We start from the raw sequence: 20,038 nt of genomic DNA, 5'->3' as shown, positions 1-20,038 counted from the left end.
CAAATCACTTCAGTTTTTAATGTTTGGAAACAAAGTAGGAGGTCCAATTTTATGAGCAGTTTGAAGTACAATTATTAGAGTGTTTGTCTGAAAATGATGGGAAAGAACACACTTAGCTCACTGCAAAATGCACCCAAAGCATTCTTATCCTTTTCTTATTTGTAACTTTGTAAGGATCAGCTTGTCAAAATTACTTGTAGGCTACAAGATATGAAAGATGGTAGCTGTTAAGCAGAGGTTAATTGCCTGTATGGGCTTTACTGAGAATTTACAGTTTCATGTTGTCACATCACTGGCCTTAGAGAATTGAGAACTAGTACTTCTGAAACTGAATTTTAGTCTTCTGAAAGCATTGAGAGGTTTGTGTTCCTCTAATGCATTATCTCACCTGCAGTGAGATATTTTGTGCCAGATATTTTGTTAGATATTAATGCAAATTTTATTCTCCTGCTTGCTGACTGTAACTTCCAAAGTGTATTTACTGCAATGGCCACCCTTCTGCCCTCCTTGTTTTCCAACACAGGCATTTTGCTCTAAAAGCAGTCCCTCTGGTAGCTTTGTCTTCGAGTACCAAGGAGTGATGCTGTGTTCCCTACTGGTGTAGCACATCACAGCAATGCTTTTGTATTTGAAAGAACTGCCAGAGTAAGGGGTTTTGTCACTTGAATACTGGATTTAACAACTGTACCATGTTATCATTTGTAGTAAATGGGGTAAAACTGGAAGTTTTTCCAGTATTTTACTTAATACTTTCAGGTTATTCAATAAGAGGCATTGATAGACACTCTGCTGAGGATAATATTGTTGCTCTTGCCTTCTTTATGTATGTCAAAAGGATTAGAGCAGTACTGGGGCTCTTACAAGAGACCAAAAACTGGTATATTTATTGACAAGCCCTTGACAGGCATACTACTTCTGGCACCTCAGTCCCAGACTCAAAGTCATAGTGGGAAGCCGTGCCAGTGCTGTAAGAGGAGCGAAGGGAAGCAACTCATGCCTTACCTGCCTGCTAGGCATTGCCACTTCTAACTGTTGCTGGCATTGTACTACTTTTTAAACTCTGAAATTGACATAATCACTTATATTTTCTGGGAGGTTCTTAACATCCTAAAGCATGAAAGCTTAGTCTTGAACTACCTTTTGGGGACAGGAAATAGTGGGGGGAAAAGAGCAAAAAGGAACCAGAAAACCCCAAAAACCCAACCACAACCAAACCTCAGAAATCTGATCCTTTTCATACTACAAAAACCTGAGTCCATAATGGCACTGGGAAAATCTAAGTTGATAGTTTCTAAACCTGAAATGTTTCTGTCACTTTCATCCATACTTAATGGATTGTTTTAATCTTGATAGAAAAGTCACAGGAACAGATTCTGTTTGAATAATAAGTATTTAATCTGTGGTTAACAGTACTTAAAGCCTCATTTAAGTTTTAGTATCTTTTCCTGCTCTCTTGTATATATTGTGGAACAAGTGTGGTATGGAATTGTCAGGCAGAACCATGGATTAAACATGGCTTAAGTTTGTCAGTTGGGAACTTCAAGACATTTTGTTAACATTTAAAACACACCCACACAAGCCCTGTGTGTATTATTCATTATCTTTGTGATATACATAGCCACTACCCTGACGCCACTACCCTGACAGAGATGTAGGAATTTTTTGCTTGGGACAATAGGAAGTGTGGCCAGAAAGACTTTTTAGTGCATTTTTATGATGGCTGGATATATGCAGTGACCATGCTCACTACCTGGCATCTTGCCTCAGGTTGTTGCTAGTTTAGAGTAAGTGTATAGACACATTGTGCCCAACTTCCTGTTCCTGGTCAAAACTTTGAGGAGAACTTGTAATTACACAAACAGTAAGAGTGAGCTGAAATAGTAGCAGCAAAGTGTTTAGGCCCAGATTTCTTACTCCCTTCACATTCCCAGTGCAAAATTGTGGGTGTGCAGACTTGTACATGGGGGAGAATGCTTCATCTGCCTACATGAAACCAGGTGGCAGAGTTTGTACACAGTCTGTGTGCATCTCTGCAAAATTATGGAGGCGTATGGATTGCAAGCTATAGTAGAAAAGAGCCCTTTGGTGTTTTGGCATGTGGTAAAAATCTGCTTTCAAGCTCAGCCAGCTTTCACACTGTCCAGTCTGTGCCAGCAGCTGCATGAGATCTGTCCCTAGCTTTAGCATCTTTCATGGTACTCAAGAGGGCTAGAAGTTCTTGTGTTGAAGGTAGTCCTTTTGTCTTGTTTCCACACACATCAAAATGAAAATGGCCTCATACTGTTGGGCTTTGATTGAGTATCCAAAAGTCCCAGTCAGGCTTGGCTTGTCCCTGCCCCAATCCAAGGCTGTGGCAGTCAGTAATACGACCTACTTGTTAGCTTGTTGTTTTCTTTAGTCTCATGACTACAACTAAGCTCTTCTGGGAGTACTGATAATACTGTTTTTTCCCTTTGCCTCTATCCTGCGTCTGCCTCCCTCAGAGGCAGAATGTGTCATGATCTTACACATTTTGTAAGCATTTGTTTTTTTCCTTTCAAGATTAGATTGGCCCAGAGACGTTGACATAGGAGAGGGAGTATTCATGTTATCAATATCCATAAAACAGCAAAGTCCCAGGGGTGTAGAGAAGAATTAAAACCAAAATGGAAGTTTTTCAGTGATCTGTGGTGGGATCTCTTGGGACCAGAGTGAGAAGGATTCTACATCCTTCTACCAGCCAAAGTACTGTATGGTCTTTGTTCTTCTGTAATTTCATGGAATACTGCAAGGCAATGGAAACTGGCAGAGGTCCCAATGGAACATGGATGAATTTTTGGAAGCACAACAGTGAGTTTTTAGTGAAGAACTGGGTTAGAAACTGAGAAATAAAGTAGTACAGAATCAAAGATTCCAGGGGCATAAAATGGTCTTATTCCCATGGTGTTCCCTGTGGGCTTTGTTCCAAAACATTTGGGTAATATTGCTAATGTGATTGTTCCTATTGAGCTGCTGTTCAGGTTAATAACATGATGCACATCCTGATGTTTGCAGAGTTAAAGGTCTTTGTCGCTATTATGGAAGTCCTAATACCTTGTGTGTCTGGAACATAATACTCTTTGTGCTTGTTTTAATAAAGAGATGCTTAAAAATAATGGAAATAGGCCAATGCTGAAGGTAGAAGGTGACGATGGAATACAGAAATTTCCCTTTCCATTGGGAAATAAAACAGCTGCTGTCTTTAGGCATAAAAAATACACATAGATTGAATAAATAAGCTTTTACTTGTTGCCACCTGCAGAGAGAAGTGACTTCATCTTGAAATTGAAGAAGCTGGTAGTCCTCAAGCTCACATCTTCAGATCTGCTCTTACCTTATAATTTCCCTTTCCTTCTCAAAATAGGTAGTGTAATTTGCTTTAGCTGACTGTCGCAAATTGACACACATTTTCTGTCTAGATGTCACTTAAGAATGGGGAGAGACACTGGTTATTAAAAAAACCCAACAGGAACAAATGTAGGAGTACTGCATCCAGTTCTGGAGCCCCTAGTACAGGAGGGGTATGGACATGCTGGGGCATGTCCAGAGAAGGGCCACGAGGACGATCAGAGGGCTGGAGCACCTCTCCTATGAAGACAGACTGAAAGAGTTGGGGCTGTTCAGTCTGGAGAGGAGAGGGCTCCAAGGTGACCTAATTGTGGCCTTCTAGTATCTGAAGGGGGCCCACAAGAAGGCTGGGGAGGGACTTCTCAGGATCTCAGGTAGTGATAGGACTAGGGGGAATGGAATGAAGCTGGAGGTGGGGAGATTCAGGCTGGAGGTGAGGAGGAAGTTCTTCCCCATGAGAGTGGTGAAGCCCTGGAATGGGTTGTCCAGGGAGGTGGCTGGGGTGCCATCCCTGGAGGTGTTTAAGCCCAGGCTGGATGAGGCTCTGGCCAGCCTGATCTAGTGTGGGATGTCCCTGCCCATGGCAGTGGGGTTGGAACTAGATGATCCTCGTGGTCCCTTCCAACCCTGACTGATACTATGATCTTATGAAATGCAAAGCCCTGTTTTACCCAACCACAGAAAGAGACTTCTCAAAACCAGCTACAACTCTTTCCCTTTATCTGATCTTCTGTTTTATCAGGTGATTATTGTATTCTGAAACTCTCAGATTTGTCATTTCACCGGCTAAGCTAATCTTACGATAAGCGGTTCAAAATGACAGAGCAAGCTAAAACTGGGGACACAAAAAATTGTACAGCTAGAGCCAGCCACACTTACTTTAAAAAGTATATCAGTCTGTTAGCATATGGCAGAGCTCATGCTGTGAGATTCATTTAACACAGAGACAGTCATTGTATGTCAATGAGGCTCTTTGCATGTTCAATTATTTCTTTGTGGCATAAACCTCCCCCTTCCCCCCTCTCCCCCTCTTCCCTTCAAATCATTTGGATGCTGGGTTTTAACCTCTCAAGTGAGTGCTCTTGAGGGTTACCCTTTTGTAAATTATTCTTTGACTTTCAAAAATTACTTTTTTTAATGTTGTCACAGCTGTGGGATTAATTCTTGCTGGTATATTGTGTGCGAGTGTAGTACTACAAAGCCACAATTGTCTTATGTTACTTAGTAAATGAGGGCTACAGATCAGGGCTCCACTAGTCAATCACTGTCTTGAGTTCCCTTAAGCAGTCTTGCAAGAAAGTAGCTGTAAGAATAATCCCAAAGAGACATGAGAGAGAAGAGTGCTTTCTGGGGAAGATTAAGCTTCATGCCTAAATGCTAATGGGTAGCTAATGTTAGTTCTCCTATGTGGAATGGTGTACCAATTGATTACAGATGTGGCCTTGGTAGAAAGTCTTTGCTGGTCCCTGCAATCTTATTTACTGTATTGTTGTTCCAATATTATAGACCTCAGAAGAAAGAGAGTAAGTTTTCTCTCTTGACAGCACAGAAGGTTCAGCAGGAAACAAGAATTAAACAGTAATCAACAGAGGCTTCTTTGCAGGAGCAAATCTTTATTGGCATCTATTCCAAATGAGTTGCCACTAGAAAAAGAAATGTGAATCAAAGCCATTTATTTCATCCAGAATATAAGTTAGCCTTCAGCACTCAGAAACTTCTTGTCTTAGTATTTTATTCTTGGGCTCCTTCTGTCATTGATTTTAAAACTGAAAAGGACCCTTGGGATAATGAGTTAAGACCACCTATATTCCACACGTTTTTTTGACTTGATTTCTTCAAGTGCTTACCAGCACTTGCAGAGCTTTTGGGGTTTTGTTGGGATGTTTTTGTTGTCATACTTGCCATTGTTGGGTTTTAGTTCTTGGTTTGTTTTAAATGGTTAATTGTAGAAGGTGTGTCAGTGGTTTCAGTGGTTAGATGCCCTATCTGTTCAGAAGTAAGTTGTGCACAGCAAAACAGCAGCTGGACAAGTTTAGAATTCAAATAACCTGTAACTTCATATTTCTCTCTTTTGATACTTGTTTGGGGAAGGAGCCTGACTAATTGATTTGACTACTGGGGAATTAGTGATCCAACCTCATCTCATCTAGCTCCTGGGGCACACCCTTCAAAGAGGAGGAGCCTTGAGAATGTCTTAAAACCTTTTAACACACTTGGATTTATGTTGCCTTTAATATGTCCCTGGTCTGTTTTGAATGACCTTTTCTCTCTTTAGCTTGATCCAGAGTTATTTGAAATGAGCTGTCTGTAATTGCATGACTTCCATGTTGTCTATTTTGCTAGCAGTGGCCTTCTGTTAGTCCAGGAGGAAAAAGTTTAATTTGGAGGCTTCTTGCACATGTAGGACTGGCAGATTTCTCAGGATGGTGTCAGTTTATTCTGCAAAAGATTTGCAAGGCATCAAATGTTGTCTGGATGCTGCTCAGTTGATCTCCACTGTTACCTTATTTTTGAAAACTGACCTAATTTGTGCTTTATTGCTTCATTTCCTCATGGGATCTCCTATCTTTGGTCTCTGAATCCTCTCTTTTTTTGAGTAGCAGAAAGTCTTGTGCAAACTCTCACCTTCTGACGTGTCCAAAGGTTTGACTTCTACTCTTCCTTAGTTCAATAAATATCCTGCTTTTTAAAATGTTTGTGGGAATTGTCTGATCCTGGTGGTGATATTTCCTTCTGATCTACTTAATAGGGATGGAGGGAGAAGGCAAGTCCCACCTTGATTGCAACCTATATATAAGTAGCTGATAAAAAGTCCTGAAATTAATTTCCGGTAACTGATCTGTGAGCTCCTTTTCCAGCAGATTTGATTGGTGAATGGATGCATCAGCTGCATAGATTTGGGTGACTGATAGGTCTCAGTGAAACAATAAAAGGATTTAATTTTCTTTTTAATTTAAATATGAATGAGCTGTTGGTACAGATGTCACTCAAAGAAGCTCTTTGTTATTTTAATGAGCTTGCATTAAACCATGCAGGAAATTACAAGGCATGTGTAATTTAACTGCTATAGGTGAATTTACAGCAGTAAAAATTCATAGCTCTTGTCAAATAATAGAATTATATAATACTGGAGGTATGAGGATAGAAATTCATCTTGGAGGAGTTTATGTCTACAGAATGTGTTGGGGGGGTTTTTGCCTCAATTTTGGGAGCACCTATTTTAGATACAGAATTCCTATCCCCTTCCTGTCTTACCTACAACGTGTTTAACATTTTTTTTTTTTGCATGATTTAGAATCATAGAATCAATAAGGTTGCAAAAGACCTCAAAGATCATCAAGTCCAACCTGTCACCCAAGACCTCATGACTACTAAACCATGGCACCAAGATACAGACCTATTGTTTCCTTGGCCTTCAATAATTTCTAATAAAATTCCTTAATTTAGTATCTCCCAATACTGAGCAGAGCAGTTTTACTAACTAAATTTGTGTTTATTAGCTCATGTTCTAGCATCCAGCTCATGTTCTGATCCTGCTTCAAGCAGCTTCATCTTTCTCTCCTTCCTAGTAGAATTAAGAAAGGAAAAAAAAAAAAAAGGAGGCCTGGTTTTCTGGATCTCTTCTGCTTTTGTAAGGAAGCCAAGCTGTTTCTGGCTTGCTGTGTCAGGTTTATTACAAGGGAATTTTTTGAGAGTGAAGGTGTACCTGAGAGGGTGCGTCATTTTGCTGTAACATCTGAAGGCAAATGAAATGTTGAACCAGGCATAAGATACTAATGTGTCTTGTGACTAAATGCCAATTCAGAAAGTACTGTTACAAAAGTTGATATCTCCTTCCCTTACAGCATCTGGGTGATGAATAAGAAGCAATATTTTTGTCATGCTTCCTGGAAGTTCTCAGCACTGCCTTTTAGTGTCTTCAGGCAGTGAAGGCTGAAAGTCTGTGAAGGGTGAAGTACACTTCCATTTAAGGTGCTCTGACAATGGCTCTGGGATTTTCTTTCAGGACTAGGGATGACTTCTTAGCAGATACTGCTTATCTTGTAAGCTGTATGGTAACAGTGCTCTATTCTGCTTTCCCAGGCTGCCAAGAGAGTGATCTTGCTCTCGGGAACCCCTGCCATGTCACGGCCCATGGAGCTCTACACGCAGATCGCGGCTGTGCAGCCAACCTTCTTCCCACAGTTCCACTCTTTTGGGCTGCGCTACTGTGATGCCAAGAAGGTACTTCAGTGGAGGAAGTGACAGATGTCACTCTGCAAATTGCATTTTATTTTATGTATTTTCAAAATGTAGAGGCTTTTTCTTACCTTCCTTCTGTCTGATGTTCAGGGAGTGTTGCTGCAGGTTAACATTTTGAAACCTCTCAAACTGAGAAGTGAGGGAAGCAAAAAGCTATTAAAAAAACCCCAAACAAAATAAAGTGGCCATAGCTGGGGAGTGTTTTAAATGGGCAGAGTTAACTACTGGGCATTTGTGACTAAATGCCAATTCAGAAAGTACTGTTATTTAGCTGCAGGTTTGAGCTAACTGAGATAGAAAAACCCCAACCCTAAGCTAGTTTCTAGTCCATTTTAGTGACTGATCCTTAGCATATCTTGAAAGTAAGTTAACTTCTCCTACCCCTGCCAGCTGCTCAGCAGTGGTTTCAGCAGATTCATTAGGGGCAACCCTTGCAAGATCTTGGCTTTGCAGGAAGCCAGCATTTGCAGCCATGATGATGGTGTTGCTGTCAATATATGGGCAACTCAGCTGTACTTGGATTTGCCATTTCTAGGGCTGCTGTGTGTGCTGGAACACAAAATGGTAAGAGAATAGCTTTCACTGCTGCCTGTTGTACGAGGAGGCTCTAGGATCTTCTGTGCTGGTTGCATAGACAGGAAAAAGGCAATTCAAGTTCCCCTGGGATAAGCTTTAGCACAAGAGCCCTCTAATCAGGCGTGCCCTCCAGTTCCTCCAAGACAAGCATGTGGCTTGGCAGTGTGAGCATGGACATGTAGTGCATGAACTTGCATGCTCTGCTTTGCTCTCAAGTGATCACTTTTTGTGCCTCATCTTCTGTAAGACTGGGCAATATTTTTCACCAAATGACCATTTTGATGCTCCAAAATATTTATTGAACGTCATCAGTGTGTGCCCTAAAAACACAGTTATTTGTAGCGTGCTCTTGTGTCTTTTTCTGATCTCTGCTTGAGGTAGCTAACATGCCAAACTTCTGTCAAGATGGACCATACTTCACTCTGAGAGTCCTCAAGTCCCTTTTTTCATGGATCTGAATGCCCACTTCTACTTAAATAGGTAGTGTAGTGCTGTTCTATGTATGTCCAAATGTGCAAGTTGGATGAGCAGTTGTTTGGCTTTGGTACTCATACACTGTTGTCACTGATGTAAAATAAGGCCACTAGCACTCAGAATCACAGATACAGACCTTGAGTTCTGAAAGATGACAGCATTCCTGTGAACAAAGCACTGCTTTCCTGGCAGAGGGTAAACTTTCTCCATCCATAGCAGGTATTACATAGGAGAGAGCCATGCCTTCGGCTGAGCTTCATTATCTTTGTTGAAAGATTCCTGTGTGAGTAGTGTCCAGGTGCAGTTCAATCTCATTGATTCTCTTCAGTAAAAAGCAAAGCTGAATTGCAGTGTGTGAGTCTAAATAGGTTTGAAGTTTCATAAACCCTTTGAGGGTAAAGTGTATAGTTCTGCATGACTAGCTGTTGCTTCACTTAGGAGGTATATGGACCTCAGGTATGATCTTGAATGGAATGAAAGAGAATGGTTTTACAAGGTCCAGTTTGTAATACTATATTCAGTGTAAAATGAGTTTTCAACCCACAATGAAACTCAGCATGGAGAGCACAATCAATATCAGCTTCCCTTCAAAAACTCTGCAGGGTTTCTAGTGCAGTTATGCTTCTCTGACCTGTGTCTACTAGATAGTTGAACATTACTAGTCTTCTTACTGCTCACCTGGGACAGTTTGCTACAATTAATGGCAGTAAATTATAACGTGAACCTAGAATGAATTTGGCTGTCTAGAGAAGGAAGAAATGGGGCTGCTGGAAATGAAGGGATATGGGAAAAATGAGACTGCTGGATATTGGTTTGCTATAGATCCTGATCAGCAATGAGTAAATTAAAGTGTGTTTTGATGATTGTAGTTGTTCCCTCAAGACTGTATATGTCCTTCCTGTTCCTTTTTGCAGCTCAAACCTTAGATGGTGAAGAAATTCTGTGGTATTTTTGCTCTCATTCCTTAAACAGATTCTTCTTTCTGTCCTGAAAGTGGCAGCATTGTGACTGGAGATAGAATTGCACAGAACCAGAGAGGTTTTGCAAGGCTTTTGGGGATCAGTCAGGATGTAAGGTGCTATGTAAAAACATTTTGGTATTATTAATTAATCTGATTACATTATAAGACTTAAAAAAAGAAGTCTGAACTGTTACATTTGAAACTAGAACCTGACTGGTTTCAAATTGAATATAAATTGAAGATAATAGATTTTTTTTTAGCAGAAATTTGAAAATACCTGCAGATGTGACTAGAAATGATACAAAAGTTTATCATTCTGTAATTTCAGCCTCCAGCATCTGTACTTCTAAAAATGCTGAAAGTGAAATGTCACCTGCTTATTTACAAAATACCTCAAGTCTGTTTCCCAAAATACATGCTGTGAATTCATTTTTCAAACTGGCTGATGTTGGCAAGTATTAAATAATTTCTATCTGAGCACATGCTCTGAATTTGTAAGAGTTTGGCAGCTTTTCTAGCACTGTAATGAGTTTACTGACTCATGTAAGATGCTGTAACACTTTGGGAAGAAAATCACAGTTGCAAGCATTTGTTCTGGAATGTTATGGATCAAAGCCAGATGTGTATTTTTTGCAAAATGAATGTCCCTCTTGTTTCTTTCTTTCTCTTCTTTCCACAATATAATATATCAAACTGTATTTTAATTAAAAAAAAAAACAACCAACCATCTTTTTTTAATCACTTGCTAGGTGCAGCACAGAATTAGCATGTACCCTTGTCTGCAAATTGTTCCAGCTGCAGTCACCACAAAGGAAATGTAGTAGGGATTCTGCCTGGATGTGCTTTTTAATATGACAGTAGATACTGTACTGGTTCTTTCAGAGCGATGATGATGTTTCTCCTCTGAAATGAATTGTGCTATGTGGACACAAAGCATATTCATTACTTGTTTATTATGGAAATGGAAAGTGGAAAGTCATGGGTTGCATGGGTAGACTGTGAGGAGAGCGTTCAGGCCCTGTAGCAGGTTTTGCTCAGCAGCCTAGCCAGTGTTGATTCCTGCTACTTAGCTACCTGCGCACCAAGGGCTGTGTAAAGCAGAGAGCTTACAAGGCTGAGTACAGCACCAGGTGAGTGCTTTCTGGATCTGTACATCTGCTCTTTTGGGCCCACAAAGCATGAGGGAATCTGGAAAGGGGGCACAAAGACAACGACTGGGGCACAGCACTGTCAGCTTTCATGCAGTGTTCCTAAAGCTAATAACCCAGCTAGACTTGGGCCAGCTTTATGCAGACCTGAGGGATGTATCTGCATTGTGCTCCTGGTTTTAGTGATGCAGAGCAGTAATACCCATGTTGGCTTTTGAAGGGCTTGGCTTACATCCAGGTGGGCTTATTACCTCTAGCTGTATAGCACTGAGCTCTTGTCAGAGCCAAAGTTTTAACTTAAATTTGATGAAGTCAAATAAGCTTTGATGGTGACCATAAGTGCTAGAATCTGAAGTCAGTTAATAGTTCACATCAGTGCAACATGACAATAGAATTGCAGATTGTCCTGTTATGTCTCAGTCTGAAGTAGGAATGTTCAGTTCCAGGTATCAGAGATGTCTTAATTGCCTATAAGCTGTTGGATTTGTTCTCTTTCTGTCTCCTAACATGCCCTGCTTTATTTTTCAGTATTACTGTAGCTGTATTTCATACACTTATTTATGAAACTTCAGCAGAAAGTTCTCACTCTAACTTCAGCACAAAAGCCTTATTGGTCTCCTGTGCAAAAGAAAGTTGTTCAAAGCTATTTCTTAGGGGAGTGTACCAATTTTGATGCCACTGTTTGTCAGCTTGTTCTTTTCTGGAGAACAAACAATAGGCTGTGGAGTAATGAGCTGAGATTAATTGAACAGAGATAGGTTGTCTTTACATAGGATCTTGGAGGATAGGGTGGGTTCAGGGGCAAGTGCTTCAAGGAGTAAATGAGGGGTTTGTTCAGAGGAGCTTTGAAGCGATGATGCTTTGAAGAAACAACGCTTGGACAAATGTATTTTGGGACACCATTTAATTGTGGTTTACTCGAGTCTGAGCCAAACATCATGATGGCAGAAACAGTGTTAGGAAGCAGATCAAAAGACAGGTCACAGTGGATAACAGGAGTATAACATTTCTGTGAAGGCATTTGGGTTAGGGATGTTTGTCCTCATACTGTTAGAGAAGATTTTTGTCTCTCTCTGCTTAAATCTGATGAAAATATGTGTGCACAGAATTGCAGTGAGTTCTGTCAGCCTGCTCAGAGCTGCAAGTGGAGAGCAGAAACACCTTACTGTGTGAGGACAAGGCACTGTGCTGTGGTAGGGATCCATACCTTTCTCTTCCCTGTGTGTCCCTGAGTACTTTTAGGTAGAAAAAAAGGCAAGTTTATAAATAACCTTCCTGTTGGGTGGATTAGTTTGTGAATTTGTATCTTGCTGCAGTTTTTGTTAAGTATCTCCTTCTACTGACCATTAGGTCCTTGTCCAGTTTCCCTGCAAGATTTTTCTGCTCTTGGACTGCTGGCAGACCAGTTGCTTCTGACACTGATAACTGCTTTGATCTTTCCTAGTTGCCATGGGGTTGGGACTACTCTGGATCATCCAACTTAACTGAACTGAAAATTTTGCTGGAAGAGTCCATCATGATCCGACGTCTGAAGTCAGATGTCCTGTCCCAGCTCCCAGCCAAGCAACGCAAAATGGTTGTGGTGGCTCCTGAAGGCATTAGTGCAAAGACCAAAGCTGTCTTGGCAGCTGAAGCAAAGAAGATGGCCCAGGGATATAAAAGTGTAAGTCCAAAACTACTTCCATGATGAGGCATTGATATTTCAGGTACCTTTTATTTCAAAACATCGGTGGAAAAACAGTACTTTGGATTCCAAGGGAGGTCAGAGCCACACCTTGTGTGGAGATGGAGTGGATGCTGAAGGCACAGCCTTAAATGAATGTACAATACAATCAAACCAGCTTAGCTTTTTTTTTCCTTTTTACTTAAGTGACCTACTTTGTCCCCTTGTGCAAAATACCATTTTGTCTCTTTTCCTCTCTTGTAAGTCCTTTCTAAGGGTCTTCTGTATCTCCTGCCTCTACTTACTCTTCTGTCTTGCTGTGTGATCCCATTCACTCTGCAAACACAGCCTCGCTGAAGCTGCATTGTGAGAATAGCAGAAGACAAAAATGTGAAGTGTGTATTTTAGATTTGTTTGTTTGTTTTTCTTGTATGGGTGGCAAATGCAGGTTCTAGGCTCCTAGGTTGCTAGTAAGTTCTGTAAGAGCTTGGAGCTTTTCATTGCCATTTTAGTTGGGAAATGCTTTCTCAACTAAAACTGTTTGTCATCTGCTTGTCATCCAACTTGCAGAATTTGAGTAGGTGTTAGGAAGAGAGGTTTTAGAAATAGGAGTGTGTGAGTATTTACCATACCCAGTGGTGAGTAGATTTACCCCTCCAGTCCCCTTCTGCTGTGCATTTTTAGGCAGATTTTTTTCCAAGTAGAGTGTTTATTGGCAGCAGCAGACATCCCAGATCTGTAAGCAAGAAGGAGAAAAGGCACTTCTGAGGCTCACATTTATTTACTTTTCTTTTTGCAGAAACAGCAGGAGAAGGAGGCTCTTCTTGTCTTCTACAGCAAAACAGCAGAAGCTAAAATCCACTCAGTCGTGTAAGCTGCATGTCATTGCTTCATTCTTGCCTAGTAAATTGTGTTTTTTCCACTGAGAAAAGGAAAACAGTGCCTTAGAGATAACAGTGCAGGGACATGAAGCATAGCTTTGAGCCAGCTTAGGAAAAAAAAAAAATTTTAATTACAATGCACTAAATGTTTTCTTCTCTCATAGTGCCTAGGCTGAATAAGTCTTCTGATTTCATTCCAGATATGGATCTAAACTGTGGTTTGAACCATCTAAAATTACGTGGTGTTTGAGACTTGGATCAAGTCCCTGGTGCTGGCCCTATTTCAGTTTAGGCAGGAGGTGGGTGGCAGGGAGTAATGAAACTAAAAGTATCAACAGAATTTGAGAAAAGCAAAGCAGCAATCCTATTGCAGCAGAAGCCCTGTGAGCCAAAAAACTTATGAGATGGACTGAGCTTTATTAGTAGTGTAATTTAAGGATGTCATAGCTCCTGCTGAAGTTCTTGGCTTTTCTATAGCACTCACATGGGACCTAGGTAGTAAAAACTTTCTATCATAAATGTGCTTTTTATTCTGTCTTCCCCAGGAAAAATTTCCTTCTGTGACTTTCCATGCCCTGTCATCCTTACACTTTCTGCTGGGACTGCAAAGGAGTTGCTTTAGGTCATATAGCATGACTTTTTAATAAGTATTATGCTAGTAACATGGAAGCAGTTAGCTGTTCTGCAGCTTTCTGCATGTAAGGACCAGCTGATGTGCACTGTATGATTTCACAGTCACAGACCTTGCTGTCACAGAACTTGCCTGTTTGGCACAGAACTGCACTTCAGAGTCCCAGTGCTCATTTCTGTAGAAGAGTTTCTTCCTTTTAAGTTAGTGAACAGTTAGAAGACTTTCTTCCTTTTAATTCACTTACAAGTGTGAACTGAATATTAAACAATAAAGTGTCACTTAGTTGACTCTCTGGTAGGAGCTAATTTATTTTTTCCCCTGGAGTTTAGTAGCATTTAAGATACTACTTATTACATGCTGGTAAAGTACAGGACCATCTAGCTAATGGTATGATCATCAACACCTCCCATATCTTAGCCTTGATGAGTGTCTTCCACTGCCTCCTTTGAAATGACTAACCATTTGTTACATGGAATATGGGAATGAGATATAAAGTAATTGTAACATCACAGTATAACCAAGGTTGGAAGAGACCCCAAGGATCATCAAGTCCAACCTGTCCCAACAGACCCCACAACTAGACCATGGCACCAAGTGCCACGTCCATTCTCCCCTTGAACACCTCCAGGGACGGCGACTCCACCACCTCCCTGGGCAGCCCATTCCAATGACGAATGACTCGCTCAGTGAAGAACTTTTTCCTCACCTCGAGTCTAAACCCCCCCTGGCACAGCTTGAGACTGTGTCCCCTTGTTCTGGTGCTGGTTGCCTGGGAGAAGAGACCAACCGCCTTCCTGTCTACAACCACCTTTCAGGTAGCTGTAGAGGGCAATGAGGTCACCCCTGATCCTTCTCTTCTCCAGGCTAAAACATGTTGGCATCTGCTTGCACACTGAATGTTTGCACTGATATCCAGCGATCCCTCTTCTCTCCCAGATTTCTCAGTGAAATTATTTTGTTAGGTAGCTGGCATCTGAATGTCACAAACCCTGGGAGCTGCCTGCAAAGCCCTGATACATCTTAATACAGTGCCTGAAATCCTTCTTAGTGTTTCTGACAGTTGCTGCTGACCTAAGCTGTGTTGTATTTAGCAAAGAACTTAGTATTCCTGATCTTCACAACAACTTTGCTATTCTAAAAAAAAAGATGACATTTGTATCATCCTTTCTGATAGCTGTTGCTATACTTAGTTACAAATTTCAGGCTTATAGGTGTTTTTCAGGCTCCAGTTGGCCTAGTTGTAATAGAAGTTACTACACAGAAATGGGTTCTGTAGCTCTGCTATTAGCAAAAGCCAGCTATTTTCATTTAACTAACACTTGGGCTTACAAGGAGTCTTGTTACCTTTCACTGGTCATTAGCCTATGTGTGTATGGATAATTCCTGGAAACAGCTAATGTATTTAAATTGTGAGACTGTAGTAAATTGTCAATGGGAACTCTTTCAAGCAAAACTATTAGGATACTCTGATCCATGCTTCTAAAATAAAACCAAACTTCAGTAAACAGAGGAAGATTAATTGTGTACAGATTATCTTTTGTGTACTGTGATTGTGCAAAAGTCAGAAATACATAAAAGTGAATGAGATCAACTAATAAGTGCAAATGGCTTCCAGTTGATTGGTCTGGGATGTCATATTTCAATCAGGATATAATAGATTCTCAGTGATACCCATGTATAAAGGTAGGCAACTGTACAGCTGTAGTGAATTAAAATGAATGGATTTTCCTGCCTTGTCTTTTTTTTAATCTATAGGAGACTTTACTTGCTACTTGCATTTTACTACAACTTTTTTATGCTAGCCTATTCCCTAGCTTCTGTGTATAGATAAGCAGTATCTTAAAAAGCTGTTAGAAGTAAAGCCTGCATGCTCTCAGTACATGATTTTATGTAAACTTGTGGGTTGTTTTGTGGGTTTTTTTTAAACTTCTTTGTCCAGAGAATACATCCTGGAGTTACTGGAAAGTGGGAATCATAAATTCCTGGTGTTTGCTCATCACAAGATTGTGCTGGATGCAATAGTTGCAGTGCTGGATAACAAGGTAAGTACTTCACTGAATTGTCTTAACTTTGTCAGTATTCCAGCTTCAAATCTGATTAAGAGCTCCCCAGAGTTATGGCTAGTTAGAGTGCTTATGAAAGTTAGTGGCAGAGGTAGTTTCTACTTGCTGTGATTCTGAATGTGCCCATCACTGAGGTTGCTGAGCTGTCAGGGTGAATGCCTCACAGGATGCAGTTTGTACTAGCTGAATGGCTTTTGTGGAATTTGATGTTCTTTATTCTCCATCATCTGCCCTGGAGCCTGTGAATTCCTGGAAGAGTGTTACCCTGTGTGGCCATCTCTGCTTTGTGCTCCAGGCTTTTCTCAGATAGAGAAGGTCACAATCCAAGGTCAGCTATGGCTGCCTTCATTTATCTGTGTGGTGCTCTTACATTTTTGAACTGGGATGCTGTAGGGAGACTTGATTGACCTGCCAGTCATCTCTCTGACTTGTGTTTGGCTAATTATTGATATGAGACTTCCATGGATGCCCCTAAAGCATTCTGAGTCATGCTGTGTCAATGTGAAGGATGGTTTGAGTTAATATTCCAAATTATAAACCGCAGTGGCTGTGGTGACTTTGCCTCTTTGGTAGCATCTTCTGGTACAGAAAAGAGGTTGGACACTGAATAGTTACTGCCTTGCATCACCCAGGTTTGTCATGCCTTTCCTGAGCCTACCACAGAGTAGGATCCCATCTCCTTCCATCACAAACCAGGGAAGACTTAGGGACATTGTGTGGGTTGCAGCAGCTGTAGCATCAACAGTATTCAGCTTTGTATTAAGCCAGCTGCCTTTCCACTGCGCTTGAGTCACCAGCTTGTGGCTGTCCTTCCTGTTGCTCAGGACTGGTGGGAGGGCAAGGGACATAATTATGGAGAAGTCATGCCTTGTGAACAGAGGGGAGGTGCATCATATGCTGAGCTACAGTGCCTCTGCCTTAACGGTGAGGAAAGGTCTTAAAAATACCAATGTTGGCTTTTCATTTTCCTGGTTCTGTTGTGGGGAACAGAATCCACAAAATGTGAAAGGAGGATAAGGAAAGGGAACACAGGGCTCTCCATCTTCTGCCTTTTCACAGCATGTTGAATACATTCGCATTGATGGGTCCACAACATCAGCCGAGCGGCAGTCCCTGTGCCGCAAGTTCCAGAACTCAGAGAAGCAGACTGTGGCGGTGCTGTCCCTCACTGCTGCAAACATGGGCCTGACATTGTCTGCTGCGGACCTGGTGGTGTTTGCAGAGCTCTTCTGGAACCCAGGGGTATGCATCCTGGAGGGGACAGAGGTTGGATACTCCCTGGGGAGCAGAAACGTTGGCGCTTAGGAGATGATGTAATGGACAAGGGACTTTCTCTAGCATGTTTCTTTCTCTTACGGCTTCTTGTCTGTGCACCCCAGGAGCTTCGGCTTGAACCAGTGAGGCTGGTCATAGCCTGTTGCCTGGAGAAGGTGGGAGGAAAGGGAAACATGTTCTGGTTCATAATTTGACAGCTTGCAACCACTTGCCCAGCCAAGACCTGAAAGGGTGCATCATCAGTGCTGACCTCTACTCCAGAGAAATGTTCAGCGCTTTTTGGGAACCTAGTGCTCCAGATTACTTCTTGGCTTAGTCTGTGTTTATGGATGCAGATGTTAACAGGATCCAGATGAGAAATTATTGCAAAGTACAAGAAACAAGCTCTGCCCATTCTCTGGTGTTGTAGTTCTCACTGTATTTTCTATGTTGTGTTTTCACATAAAGATTTTGATCCAAGCAGAAGATCGGGCACATCGAATTGGACAGACCAGCTCTGTTAATATTCACTACCTGGTGGCTAAAGGCACAGCAGATGACTACTTATGGTAGGAATTGGAAGACACTTTGGTTCTCCTGCCACTTGTTTTCACTCTGTCACATGCAATGTAAGGTGCTTAATGTGGGAGCTGATTTCCGCAGCCTGTGAGCTGAGGAGCATGAACTGCTAATGAGGGCTGCTGTGAGCTGGTAACAGGGCCTGGCCACAGTGGACAGAACTCTCTGGAGGATGAGTAGGAGGAATAGAAGTAGTTATGTGACAAAGAAATGGCTGTTGAGAGAAATTCTGGGAGAGCCGATGCATCTAAAACCTTCACAGCCTCTGTATAAGGAGAAGGAGTTGTCTGAGATACAGCCCAGAACATTTGTGTGCTGTGATAAAGTGCTGAGTACTTTCAAGCAAAGTCAACAGACACTGGAGATGGCTGCTTATTGTGGGTTGGGTCTGAGGAGCAGTCTGCTGAAGGCTTTGACAGGGAGCTGTGGAGGAGGACTGCACTGTTGCTTTCCTCTTGCTCTTCAGTGAGCCCTTCCAGACGGATTAGAAAAGTGCTACTGACCCATCTCTGGAGAGTTGAGGTGGGAGCTATCAGTGGGCACTGCTCCTCAGTGCTGGGGAATCTGACATCCTGGAGAAGGGGAGCATTTGGAAAATCCTTAGTGCTGCAAGGGAACTGACCTGCAAATGATGGAAAGAAATTACCAACTAGCTGGTTATTTAAAGTCCAAGATTATATCTTTATTACCTTGTTTGAAGGAACGAATGAACTCGGTGAACTTGTGCAGTTCCCAGAATATCATGATAGCAAATAATTATAACCTTACAATGCAGGAATCTGGAAACTGATGCATCGCCCACATTTCATGGGAAGTTAATGACAGTAATTCTGCTTTTATTTGTGAAATGCTGTCTGTGCAGCCATTAATGCTTAATGGGAAGCAAATGTGGCTCTCCAGAGGAAGACAGTATCATCCTTTTTTAAAGGCGAGAAAAAGAACAAGACAACAAGGCTATTGGGTAAAGGAATCAACTGTGCTGTTAGCCTTTGCTTCTTTCAGTGTCCAATCTGCCGGTGTTTGGGACTTCTCATTTTCTTGGGCTTGTGGTGGATTCTTTCTCCTGCAATACATCAGGAGATACCTGCTGATGTGTCTGTTAATGATTAAGTAAGAGTAATGAGATTACTCTTGCTTACCTGGAAGACTGAACACACAGGCTGTTAGGACTCCCTTTATCTGCATCTTCTTGTTCTGCTTTCATTGGTGGTGCCTCAGTCAAATAGTTTCATTACTGGATATGTGTTCTTCAAACATCCTGAAATCTTCTTCTTGTTACTTATTTAAATTGGATTGATACTACCTTAAATTGGATTGACTGATATCCCAAGACAGCACACAATCACCATAAACAGGTTAAGGAACTAACAAGCTTTGGTAGAAATGCCATCTTGATATATCCCTGTTAGATGTCTTTCCATCCACACAGAGTAAATGACATACTGTCCTTACATGCTATTTTCTTCCTTTCAGTAATACCTGTTTATCTCTCCTAGGCCAATGATTCAAGAGAAAATGAAAGTGCTGGGGGAAGCTGGTCTTTCAGAAACTAATTTCTCTGAAACAGCTGAGTCCACTAATTACTGCCCTAAGGTAATTGACCTGAAAGAATATTGAGGGTCCATGGGAGAGGCTGAATGGGCTTTGGCTTTTGTACATCTAGACTGGCAGGTGATGGGCTGGCTGACCTTACACCTGTCCTGCCTTTGGTGCTACAGATCAGATTCTTCTATTCTTTCTCAGCATCCATACCTTGACTTGGACTCTCTACAGAGTTCTCAAGCCTGCTGCATGCAAGGAGACATGATAGCCTTCATAGCATATATATATGTCTCTGGGATGTGTGTATAGGTTGTGTATATATATATATAATATATATACATGTAGATACTGTCTCAGGATGAGTGCCCTCTGATGGCTGCTCACTTTGTTTTTATGTGACAATGTGTATGCTGATTCTGTCCTAATTTCTCAGCCAGATCCAAAGCAGAAGACCATCTACGACCTTTTCCAGAGGGCCTTCTCTGAGAGTGGAGATGACATTGACGAAGCTTTGCTTCTGGAGGCAGCTGATGCTTGCTGCAAATTTGACTCTGGCAGTGCCTTGCAAGATACAGGAGGAGAGACAAGTTCAGTGAGTCCCCCCAGAAAGCGACGTATGGAGGACTTTTTTCAAATGTAATGATGAGACCAAAAGCCA

The 20,038-nt window shown here is 41.5% G+C and overlaps 1 protein-coding gene across 1 annotated transcript in view; it reads left to right on the top strand.

The window, feature by feature from the left end:
• Positions 1–20,038, top strand: part of SMARCAL1 (SWI/SNF related, matrix associated, actin dependent regulator of chromatin, subfamily a like 1) — a 37,603-nt gene extending 17,565 nt beyond the window's left edge. Inside the window, exons 9-16 of the mRNA XM_009911181.2 lie at positions 7,450–7,590; positions 12,212–12,430; positions 13,230–13,300; positions 15,882–15,984; positions 17,065–17,247; positions 17,728–17,828; positions 19,335–19,431; positions 19,814–20,038. Coding sequence (XP_009909483.2) covers positions 7,450–7,590; positions 12,212–12,430; positions 13,230–13,300; positions 15,882–15,984; positions 17,065–17,247; positions 17,728–17,828; positions 19,335–19,431; positions 19,814–20,020 — 1,122 coding nt within the window. The 3' untranslated portion in view covers positions 20,021–20,038. The remainder of the gene's footprint in view (positions 1–7,449; positions 7,591–12,211; positions 12,431–13,229; positions 13,301–15,881; positions 15,985–17,064; positions 17,248–17,727; positions 17,829–19,334; positions 19,432–19,813) is intronic.

This window comes from Dryobates pubescens, chromosome 2, assembly GCF_014839835.1.
Source record: "Dryobates pubescens isolate bDryPub1 chromosome 2, bDryPub1.pri, whole genome shotgun sequence".
Lineage (NCBI taxonomy): Eukaryota > Metazoa > Chordata > Aves > Piciformes > Picidae > Dryobates > Dryobates pubescens.
This window is presented reverse-complemented; position numbering and strand designations above follow the sequence as displayed.